Source organism: Otolemur garnettii, unplaced genomic scaffold (genome assembly GCF_000181295.1).
Source record: "Otolemur garnettii isolate 467f Iridium unplaced genomic scaffold, OtoGar3 scaffold00016, whole genome shotgun sequence".
In the NCBI taxonomy this organism is placed as follows: Eukaryota; Metazoa; Chordata; class Mammalia; order Primates; family Galagidae; genus Otolemur; species Otolemur garnettii.
In genome coordinates, this window is record NW_003852411.1 from 28,759,209 (window position 1) to 28,771,745 (window position 12,537).

The 12,537-nt window shown below is 41.0% G+C and overlaps 1 protein-coding gene across 2 annotated transcripts in view; it reads right to left on the reverse strand.

The window, feature by feature from the left end:
- UAP1 (UDP-N-acetylglucosamine pyrophosphorylase 1) overlaps positions 1-12,277 on the reverse strand; it is a 33,737-nt gene extending 21,460 nt beyond the window's left edge. For both annotated transcript variants that reach the window (XM_012802695.2, XM_012802694.2), the window contains exons 1-2: positions 12,009-12,277; positions 6,473-6,809 (exon numbers count right to left, since the gene is read on the reverse strand). In XM_012802695.2, the coding sequence (XP_012658149.1) occupies positions 6,473-6,752 (280 nt within the window). In that variant the 5' untranslated portion in view covers positions 6,753-6,809; positions 12,009-12,277. The remainder of the gene's footprint in view (positions 1-6,472; positions 6,810-12,008) is intronic.
- Between the last annotated feature and the right edge of the window lie 260 nt (positions 12,278-12,537).

A 12,537-nucleotide genomic window follows, 5' to 3' on the forward strand; every position in this document is an offset into this window, starting at 1 on the left:
CAGGCTGGTTTTGAACTCCTGAGCTCAAGCAATCCACCTGCCTCGGCCTTTCAGTGTGTTAGGATTACAAGTGTGAGCCACCACACCCAGCCTTGAGATTTTGAACCATTTTAGAATAGCAAATAAAGAACTGCAGTCTGTCTGGACATTCACATACTACCAAAGGTATCAGAATCAGAAATATTTCTGAACACGTTAACATGTCCCAGTTATCTATATTTTGGCCACAAAGGCTTTGCTCTTTTTGTTCTGTATATTGCCTTTGTACAGCACACGTTTTAGGTTGTCTTACTATTGACAGGGCTCCTGTCATTCTTCCTGACTTTTTCCTTTTACTAGAAGCCCCAAGGTTATTTCCCTCAATAATCTTGACTGAAAAAGGTAAAAGCCACACTCTCAGAACCAGCTCCATATCTCAGCTCCTGTTCACCTGATGCCACCCAACACCAAGTCAGTCTTTTCCACAGGCATCTATAGCCAGGCATCAAAATATCTGTCTACAAACATTTCGCTTCCTTAGAACAATTCCCTAAACTACTGATTCATTCCAATTTCCTAATTTCTTCCGTTTCGAAGTTTTGCTATGCTGCAGCTCATAAGGGCCTCATTCTTTATAAAAACAAATGTCATGTGTTTTGTTTCCTATAAGCCTTATTTGCCATAGTTACTTCAATGCCTTCTATACCTACACCTGACAACCAATCTGGTCACTTCTTAAGAGTGGCAGTGAGATTTTGCCTGCCAGGCGTAAACATTTACATCTTATTCCCACCTAATCACAACTATTATAATGAGTCATAAAACAGTTCAGATATGTCTGCAATAAACAGTTTATGCTTTAACTTCTTCCTGCTTATGCATCTCACTTATGAGCAGAGAAAAACAAGGGGAAAGACAGCACTCCCTCGGGTGGCAAGGCCAATTGAAATTTCAAAAACAAAATGCAGCTGCAGCTGTTGTTCACAGTGTCATACTGTGTGTACACTGGCTGAAGCCCTCAGTACTCATCCACCTTGGCTATGTTACTACAATAAACCTGCAATGTTAATCACAAGAACCTACGATATAAGTCAGCTTGTGTCTTACGATGACAGATAAAATGCTTCTTGGAGGCCAGGTGCATGGCTCACGCCTATACTCCTAACACTCAAGAGGGCTTAGGCAGGTGGATCCCTAGAGTCCAGGAATTCAAGACCACCCTGACCAACATCTCTACAAAGAATAAAGTGGTTGGGTGTTGTAGCAGGCACCTGTAATCCCAGCTATTTGGGAGACTGTGGCAGGAGGATCACTTGAATCCAGGAGATTAAGGATGCTGTAAACTAAGCTGAAACCATGGCACTCTAGCCTGAACTCTGTCTCAAAAAATCTATTTGGAATTAAGTAGACCAACAAAATTCTGTAAGCTTTTATATGGCAATAATACACTATTTCAAATTGTATTTGTCATAAATAAATTTCATATGGGCAGCACTGTACCTATTTGAAAAATGCTAACTTGATTATAATCAGGTGAAAATTAAGATATTATAAACTTCTATCCTGAAACTACTTCCATAGAAATACGAAAAAAACTCAAAGTATATCACTGTATCATCCTTTCCATCTTTCCATTATAGGACACAGAATCAATCTACAGAAGGAATGGTCTCAACACAGACCAAATCAGAGGTTTAAAAAAAAAAAAAATCAGCCAGAATGAGACATTTCCAGGGCTGGAGAATCATGAATTGCAGATCCAGAAAATCGGAGCACTTTTCCTGATAACATTTACAAGGAAACAGAAGAGTTTACAGTGGCCTGTCAGAGGTCAAATGGTTCCTGGATAACTTCCTGCTTGGACCAGCTCCCCCACACATCTAATCTGGGCCTGTGACTGAAACAAGGCCCACAACACAGGGCCTTTCAAAGTGGGATGCTGTCACAACTTTGATTTAAATTGTCGGAACTCCAGAATAAGTAGAGTACGGAAAGCTCTCCAAGAAAATTAGTCAGACAAGATATTTTAAGTCTTTAATTTTTAATCATGTTACAGCTGAAGTGATTTCCCCAAATTGTTAAGCACAAAATGCAAGCTAATCAGGGAAATCTCAATTTGAACCAGTTTTAGACACTAGGAGGATACTGCGAATTTCATTAGGCAAAATAATGGCATTGTGATTAGAGAAAAAAAGTCCAAATATTTGGAGATGGATACAGAACTATATTAAAGTAAAAATAAAATGTTTGGGATTTGCCTTACAATACTGCAGTAAAGAAAGAGGGAGCGAGAAAGCAAGAGTACAAAACTGTCAGAATTTTTAATCAAGGTGGCACACATTGGGAGAGTTCCCTATACTAAATTTGCCCCTAAATATATGTTTCAAAGTATGCTTGAACTTTTTCATGATAAATTCTTGAGTAGGCTACAAAACTGGAGATACACCATAATCCCAACTGCACATCTGCATTAAGTGTGAAACACTGTGAAACATTACTCTTGAGTATTTACCAATTGGTAAATTGGTAAATTGGTAAATGGTAAAATGACAGAAACTTATATTTTTTCTGTTGTAATTTTTAGTATTTTCTAATTTCTCTAAAACAAGCACATATTGCTTGTAAGACAAAACAATGTATTAAAAATACCACGATAGGGCAGTGCCTATGGCTCAAAGGAGTAGGGTGCTGGCCCCATATACCGGAGGTGGCAGGTTCAAGCCTAGCCCTGACCAAAAACTGCAAAAAAAAAAAAAAAAAATACTGGCTTGGCACCAGTAGCACAGTGGTTACAGCTCTAGCCACATATATACAGAAGTTGGCAGGTTCGAACCCAGCCTGGGCCAGCTAACCAACAATGACAACTGCAACAGAAAATAGCTGGGCATTGTGGCAGGTGCATGTAGTCCCAGCTACTTGGAAGGCTGAAGCAAGAGAATCGCTTGAGCCCAAGAGTTTGAGATTGCTGTGAGCTATGACACCACAGCACTCTACCAAAGGTGACATACTAAATCTCTGTCTCAAAAAAACCCAAAAAACCATGATAATGAGAATTCAGGAAATGTAGAGGATAGAGTGTTAGGAATCTGTTTCTTCTCAATAATCCACTTACTTTTGTACTGCTCCATGGTTGAGAAGCACCACTACAATTAACAGGAAAATGTCTCACAGGCAAAAAAGTAAAAAGGCTTAAGACTAAATAGCAATTAGTTCTTATGATAAAATTGGTAGATTGTTTTGTGTCGAAGCAAACATTCCTTTGTTTCAATAAACAATGGCAGTTATCATTAAGCAAACATATTTTCCATTGTGTTGTTACTAAAATTACATTCTCAAAGCTTCTAATTCCTTCTTTTAAAATCCCACCTTTGCAAAGTAGGATATTCCAGTAGCGCCTCAACAGCTGGCCAGAGTTCTCTTCACCAAGGACTACAGTGGTCACTTACATATTCAGAAATACAGAATTTTCCACTCTAGGTGTTAAAATGTACATTATCATTTCAATAACCGCTCTGAAATGATTCCCCCCATCCATAGGGGAGGAAAAACTGTCCTTGATACAATTGCCAGGATCTTCCTGCTACCTGAAGTATAATGCTGTAATCTTCGCACTTGCTGCAGAGAAGTATACTGCTGAGAACTAACTGCAGAAACTTACCTTTTGTTATGAAGTTGTGAACACACAGTACTTTCTGGCTAAGTGAAAAGGATATCATTTTCAGTACAAAGTTTCCTTCTCCACCCTTACTGTGCAAAGCTCCAAATAGCATTCCCTTGACACTGAGCCAAAAGGAAGTTTGCTCTGCATCATCTTATGCTATGTCTGGTAATAGTTCTGGATTATAGTTTACATGAAGTCATAAACTATATGACTATTCCACATATTCCACCATAAAGGTTGTAAAGAAGAGTCAAATAACAGAAGCTCTTGATTATTGCTAATGTTCTCCATCACATAAGGTCAAAGCGTTGACTTCCCATAGCGTTAATACCTTGTTTCCCCGAAAATAAGACCTACCCAAAAAATAAACCCTAGCAGGATTTCTATGCATTTGTTAAATATAAGCCCTATCCCCGATAATAAGACCTAGTGATGAGCGTGGCTATGCAGATCAGTGTATCTACATAGCCATGGTATGCATTTCAGGGTGGAGTGGTAAGGAAGACTGGAATACCTTTTATCTGCCACAGCTCCTTTCTCTGAGCTATTCGCACTTGTGTGGGTGGGTGCGCCTGTGGTAACCACAGTCGCAGGCATCCTATTGCGCATGTGCGAATGGCTAGGGGAAAAGAGTTCATGCATCACTAGCGCCAGCCCCACCAACAAGGTCCGCTCCCCCTTTCAGGTTCCAGAAGATGACTTAACTGTATTTGAATAAATGTAGATTGTTGTATTATACTTAATAAAAATAAGACATCCCCTGAAAATAAGCCCTAGTATGTCTTCTTGAGAAAAAATGAATATAAGACAGTGTCTTATTTTTGGGGAAACATGGTTATCTTAGAGATACCATGTCCTTGAAATCTCAAGGAGAAATTTGGCAGCTGGCATACGAGAGTAAGAAGAAACCTGTGTGTGGCTTTTGGAATAGTACTCCCTTTTTTTTCTTTTTAAGCTTATTCTCATCCATATGGTATAGTAGCCTTTTTGAAACTCAGGGGAAGGATTTGTGAAGCCAAAATTACCAGGACTTGTGCTATCACTAAGTCTCTGTTCACAAGTATTCATCTGGAAGTCATTCTTTCACAACTTAGAGGCAGAGCCCTCTCCTAAGTAAAAAGCTAGTTAGCCACTACCAAGATTTCAGGTCTGAAAGATGCTTCCTTGAAGAACATTATTTCCAACTGTTTTTTGTTTTGTAGTTTTTGGCCAGGGCTGGGTTTGAACCCACCACCTCCAGTATGGGGCTGGCACCTTACTCCTTTGAGCCACAGGCGCTGCCCACAAACTATTTTTTTTTTTAATCTCCAAACTCTTTTAAATAAAACTTCATGTTAAGATAAAATACACAAAACAAAAGACAGTTAAACTACTCTTTTAGTGGGGAGACAAAGGGGTTGGAGGGTTGACTACCTACTTAGTCCTCTGCTCTCTGCTCCCTATAACAGACAGCTTTCTCAGCAGTGAAACTACTATAGCTCTTTGGAACCGCTTGAATATCAGTAAATTTTAAATCAGGAGAAAGATATGAAGAGGTATACAAAGGCTGATGATGTCAGTTATCTTTCTTTGTATGTGTGGGGAAGAGGTGCCAAAGTGTAGAGGACAAAAATACCCATAGTGTGGTGCAAATATATACTGAGATTGTCTCCATATTATTATTTGACATCTATAAAAGCAAATATGTATTTTTTTCCATTGTAAGGGGAAAAAAATGAGTGGTAAGGTGAACAAATAAAAACAGATTTAATGACGTTATGGGCTATTTCTATTATTCTGAAATTATTTCTGCAATAAAATAATGTCTTTTAAAAAGGGATGAAAATTATTTGGCATTCTGCTCATTCATGGTTAAGGAAATGAGGCCCAGATTTGACAAAGATCTTGTACAAGTACTTGAGGGCCCTGGCTGCAATAGTCAGCCTTTCATTTACAGAGGAGGAGTAGGCTATAAAAACTACAGCTCTCAAGCCCATGAAAAAGCTATAGTTGAGCTATCTTGCTATTCTCAAAAGCACAAATTAGTATTAGTTATGAGGACAGATTTTATGATATATTATACTTTAGAATAAAAAGCACGGGTGAAATTCAAACATTTGTTGACCATAACTATTCTAAATGCTACATGACAGGTTGTTCTTCACGAGTGTACAACATATATTTTTAAAAAAAAAGTTTACAACATAATGAGAAAGACAGACAGGAATGACTCTTACTACATAAGAATGAAATTAAAGCATGAACAACTGATTCCAACTTGGGACACTGAACAAAAAGGCCATCAAGTAGTGTGTGGTGAACCTTAAAGAATGAGCATAACCTCCCCAAGTGGCAGAGCCATTGCCCAACTCCAAGAGATGACCTTACAAGGAGACTGGGCTAGGTAGAGAAACGCCAAAGGCCAGACCGAGGGAAGGGTAAACATGAGCAAAGGTGTAACATAATGTTCAGAGAAACAGTGAATTATTTGGTTCGGCTAAAATACACGAGACAGAAGACAAGATCGGCAATACAGGTAGGGCAGGTTTTCAGACTAAGCCAGCTTACACTGAAACATTCAACTTGCACTTCAGAAAAAGGAATCCAGAAGTATGGAAATAGAGGGAAAGAGACCGGAGGGAGACATAAACAAGAGAAGCCTTGAACTGGGTTAAAGAATGTAGGGCATAGCAACAGGAGACACTGAAGAGGTCTTGGCAAAACAGTTTGTCACTTTCAGTCACCTGGTTTAAGGTGGTATGAGAGTCAAATGTTAGTTACATGATTAGGCCACTTTACAATCTGAGTACAACTCATAACAAACTTTAGAACCAATATGCACATGGTCAGTACCTTCACTTTCCCAGGCCTGCAGCTGATCCTGATCCCTGGTAGCACTGCCCAACACCTCTCGAGGGACAGGTTCCATTCGTGCATCCACTTTCTCTTGGTGAGAAGACTGGTTAAATCCTTCAATGGCCTTTTGGAAAAAGAAGTTCAGCTCCTCAAAGTCCATGGCCTGGAGCTCTGCATAAAGTTCTACCTGTTGGGCTTCTTCAAGTTCATTCCAGAAGTGCAGTAGGTGTTCTTGTCCAGCTTTGGACAGCCTGAGTTTGAGGTCATTAACATTCATAATGCTCTGATACTCAAGTTTTCTGACAATAGGGGGATAATTTATGTACCTGTAAACCTAAAAAAAAAAAAAAAAAAAAGGAATAGCAGTTCAAAGTCCAACATCCAAATTTGAAGGTTTTTTCCTACTAAAAATAATTACATTTTAAAAATTTGATGTTAAGGAAATTAACTTGTCTTCCCACCACTCAATGTTTTTAAGAGACTAATCCTGCTAGACAGTAATACCTACCAGTCATTGCATTAAGTACTCTACCTTCATGATCTGAATTTTCAGCTCTATAGCACAGGTACTATAATTATCACTATTTCATACTTGAGGAGAGAGAGGCCAAGCAACCTAGCCAATTATAGAGCTGGGAACCCAGGCAGTCCAATTCCCGGGCTCAAACTCTTACCACATTGAGTTGCCTCTATACTATTCCTCTGATTACTAAACTACCACTGAAAGGATACTTAACTGCTTAATAGTTCATCTGTTCTTTATCTCTAATGATAGAAAACTATTGCTAGAACCACCTATAATCATGAAAAGCATGTTTCATTTCAATAGCAACTTCTTCAGAGAAGCAATAAAAATACATCCATTATCTCTACCCACTAAGAACTTAGGCTATAGTTAAAGACAAGCAATACATACTTATCAGTGAATAAGACAATAGTTTTTACAGAGCAGTCTATAATATAGTAAAATGTTAAACTACATAGTGCTTAAAACTGAAGAAATATTTAATCTACTCAGCTAACAGAACATATAAGAGGAAGACAAGCATTGTCTAGAAAGAGTTCACTACAGAGGTGTATCTGGCTGTGCATGAGGGTTAAGCAGACTATATAGATAAGGAAAGCGAACAGTAAGACAGTAATGTCTTAGGAAGAATGACACGAAAGAGCCTTGAAAACTAAGCAAAAGAATTTAGACCTGATAGACTATTAAACCCAACAGTAGAGTACCAAACAGGGCTGTGTCACTGTGCTTCAGAGAAAGGAATGATGCATGGAATAGATTATAAGGAAAGACAACTAGAAGCAGGAAAACAAGTTAAAAGAGTTACTGCTTTCACTCTGATGTCCTCTGCAACAGATCAGATTAGTTTCAGAGGAAATAAGAGTCAAAGAGATACCTTTGAGAGTCACCGTAAAGTGCTTAGATAGGAGCCACAGAGGAAGAGCAGGTCCAAAGAAACAGCCCACTTATCTTCTCCCAGAGGAACAGTGGTAGTTAGAGCACTTAAATTCCCTACGCCTCAGCTTCCTTACCTATAAAATTAGATTCATACTAGTATATATTATATCAGCACACTGTACCCTATAAATACATTAAGGTACACAGTTATAATTTAATAAAAAAAGTTTAAAAAATGTGACAGTAAAGCATTAAAAACAAGATTCATACTAGTATCTAGCTCAGTGATTGTTCAACCACTGTGCTGCGGTACACTGGCATGCCATGTGAGAGGCTCTTAGGTGTGCTGTGCAAATTTTTAAAGATTAATTTTTTTCAAAAGAAGTTCCAAGCACATTAAGTATTTTCTTTTTTCTTTTTCCACTCTTTTTTTGATCAATGTAATTTAGGTGAGTCACGGAAGTTTAACTACAGGTTCAAGTGTGCTGTGAGATTAAAAAAAGCTGGAAAACACTGATCTAGTTCACCAGGACCAGAAATACCAAACACTGTTTGGAAGCTCAGGTCAAGAGAACACAGCTGTGTATTCTTTAGATGATAGTAATAACACTTCAGCACTTACATATCACAGTGTGGCAATGCAACTTAGATTTATAAATACTACTTTAATATACAAAACAATTCTAAGACACTGGTACCGGGATTATTTTATAGTGGCAGAGATAACTTGCCCGAAGCCCCAGTGCTGCTATTTCTGTAGAGTGGTAGTGGGCCCCACAAAAACCCTCCTCACTTACTTACGTAAATAACTTACTCCAGAAAATGTTCTTTTAATGTGCAAATATATACTAATAGATAATTTAGAAAAGAAAGCTATTTAACTTTCCTGTGCCGTTATTAATTCACGCAACAAATAATGATTTGAGTGATAGGGACATAAAATGAAGGAAGTGACAGGGTGCATGCCTACTTCCAGTACAGGAGACAAATATATAAAATATCAGGTTGTACTATGAGACAAGGCTATGAAGAAAAATAAAGCGAGATAAGGGATTAAAGACCAACAGGGATGGTGGTGGGTAATTTTGGAAAGGGTGGTCAGGGAGGGCCTCTGCACAGCTGACATTTGAGAATACACCTGAATGGAGAGAGGGACAAGCGAAGGTAATATTTTAGGGGACACATTCAGGGAAAGAAAGCTGCAAGTGAAGTAGTCCCAAGTCAAGAAGGTGCTTGGTGTGTTCAAGAAAGAACAGAAAGGTCAATATAGGTGGAGCAGAGTGACTGAGGCAAACAGTTACTGTTAATTAAGGCAGGAAAAGCCAGCAGAGACTAGATCAAGTAGGGCCTTGTGGGCAAGGTGAGGACTTTGGGGTTTCAGAAGACATTAGAGATTTTGGAGGAGGGGAATATTGTGGTCTGATGTAGGTTTTTAAAGGATCATTCTGATGTCCTGTGGGGGGAAAAAGATGAATGGAGGCAAAGTAGTAGGCAGACCAGTTAGGGAACTACTACTGTAATCTAAACGGGCGATGATATGGCTTAGAGTGGTGGTGAAAGTGGATTCTAAAGGTGGACCTACAGGATTAAGTAATGGACTGAACTCATGGTGTAAGAAAAATCAAGCAAAGGTGACTCCAAGTAGCAGTGTCATTCCCTGAGGAAGGGGAAACATCAAGGAAGAGAAATAGGTCCAGATTCAAGGATATGTGTGCAGAGTAGGAAGATTCACTACTTCATTTTTGGTCATGTGAATGTGCAACATCCAAACAGAAAAGACATCCATTTAGACAGCTAAATGTCTGAATGTCTTCAGAGGTGATAGTGGAACTAAAGATAAAACTTTCAAGATCATGATAAAAGGATAAACATGGTGTTTTAAATCATGAAGTAATTATTAGTAAATTAAGAAAAACCATATATATTCTCTTGATGCTAGAACAGCAAATAACAGAGGGATCTAAGCTAAAACTTTTTTCTTCCATTCTTTTATTTCAGATTAATATGAGGTTATAAACCATTAGGTTATATAATTAACACATGATAGGTAAAAACAAGAGTTGTAGTTTTGCCTAGGGAGTGTGCCACACATCTATACATTGTACTCACTGAGTAGGAAGCTACTGAACCCCGCCTCCTTCCCCATTCTTCTGTTTGAGATTTTCCCTCATGTGGGTCTACGATTGTTCATCTCCTAGTTTCAAATTAATATTGAATACATTTCCAATCTTGCAATGTTTAGGAGAATGTTCTCCAAATCCATCCAGGTTGTTACCAAGGATGCAAAATTTCCATCTTTTTAAGGGATGAATAGTATTCCACGGTATACATATACCATAGTTTTTTAATCCACTTAATTGCTGATGGGCACTTGGGTTGTTTCCACATCTTTGCATTCTCAACTGGGCAGCTATGAACATTCTAGTGCAAATGTCCCTGTGGTAAATGTGTTCTTTTTGTTTGGGTGAATGCCTACTAGAGGAGTTGCAGGGTCAAATGGTAGGTTTACATTTGCAAATATATTATTATAACCTTTTAAAATATAAATCAAACCTTTCCTTAAAAATCATTAGATATTCATTCACCTTGGAATGCTTGAGATAATGGATCCAAGAACATAAGAGAACACATAGGTTTGACTTTGATAACAGCCTAAACCACCAGTGGTCTGCAAAGGTTGACATGGTACCATGAGCTCATTTATGTATGTATAATGTTCTTAAAGTAACAACCACACCTGAGTTGGGGAAAACAATTATATAAGGTTTATTTCTGGCAGACATAAGAACCTGCAGACTATAAAAATTGTACCATTCTTCCTATTATTGCTAATAAGAGGTGTAAACGTAAGCAGCAATGAAAAGGAGAGTTAAAGATAAGGTTCTATTGTGACAACCAAAATCTGAAAATAGCTGAAAGTAGCTACAGAAATCATGACAAAATTTTATATAAGCCCATAGCCTAATAAGTGCCAAATTTAACGATTCATCATTATCAATATTAGAATTTATATACCAGTATTAAAGAAATCCAATACTTCTCCCTCTTTTTCTAGTCTCCTCCTTCCTGCCCCTATCTCTGCCACTATACCTATCCTCAAAATGGGTAAGTAAACCTCTTAGAACTTTTGAAAAATAGTACTGGGGTTGAGCCATAACCACTGACAGAATCCTATAAAGGCTTGGCAGCACAGCCTGTGAAATCTTTCTCGGTCCCAGCTAAGCCAGCCAACTAATGGTGAAGGAACACACAGCTGCCTTGAGTTTCCTGCAAACCCTTGAGTTCACACCCAGTGAATCTCACCTTAAACTTTTGCACTACCTAACAACACACACGTGTCATCATAATCACTATAACCTGATTTCAGATTTCATAAACCACGTACAAATAAATATAGCACAGCGTCAGACCAAACTTGATAAAATCTTCAAGAAGCCATATGTTCAGCACATGTGTCGTCTCAGCCCTCCAATTCCACCATCTTTCTGCTTGGCCAAATGAGGGGAAACCCAGAAATTTCAATTCTCTCTCATTCCTAGTATTAAAACAAGACAAAAAAGCAAGCAAGCAAGCAAGCAAGCAGGTTTTGTCCTACTGTCCCCTCTGTGGTATCTCCTGTCCTTTTTGCCAGCACTAGTACATAATTCTCTTCCTCATACATTAAAGACACATCAACTCGCTCCCACCTGACAGTTCCAACCACCGCTTGTGTGTGTCCCTTGTAGGCCCCCAAACTTGGACAGCTGTCCGAAGGCCCTTGCCTGAGCACCTCAAGGTCCCCATGGCCCACCTAGGAGAGGCCCCACTCTCAACCCAACCACCTTGACGACCACCTCAGAGTCCAGATGCTAGCCCAAAGCTCCCTCCCCAACACCCCCAGCCCAACCGTGGGCCCCCATCTCATCCCCGGGCCGCCCCCACCGGCAGCCCTGCCCACACGCCCTCCAGCGGGGTCGCCGCGGGCGGAGTGCGACCGCGAGGCGCGCGGGGAGAATGTGGGCGTGCAGGCGGGCTCCTCGGCGCGTGCCAGGCTGTTGGGACGCGTGTCCACGTCTGCGCGCGTGGCCGTGGGAGCGTGTGTATGGCAGGTCCAGGCCCCGCCGTCCTCTCACCCGGCTGGGAACACCTCACCTTCCTCGGCGGCTCCGCCTGGCTCCAGCTCCGGCTCCTTCCGCACGGCCACTCATCGGCGTCCCGCTCCCGCTCGGAATATATACCCTCATCCGGGAGGCCGGGGCGGCGGGGCGGGAGCGGGGGCCGTGGGGAGCGCCGGCCCCGGCCACCCCGCCCCTCTCGCCGCTCCGAGTGGCTGCCGGCGGGGGGAGGAGCGGAAGCCGCTGGCCCAGACACGTCAGCGCCCAGAGCGCAAGCGGCTGGGCTCGCGCCCGGGAGGGGTGGGGCGGGGCCTCCGCGTCACTCATTGTCTGACCCAATGGGGAGGGCCCCTGGAGTCCTGGCGGCGGACGACCCGCCCCTCCAGTGCGCCGCTTGGGGGCCTGGAGGTGGAGGGAAGGTGTCAGTTGAGAGTGCTTGGAGGGGACGGGTCGGGTCCGGCTAAGGCACCTCTGGGCGGGTCCTAGGAACCGCGAGGTCTCTGGGTTGTATGGCTCTTCGTAGTCCCCTTGGCCTAGCGGAGCGGCATGCACACCTTGTCCAGAAG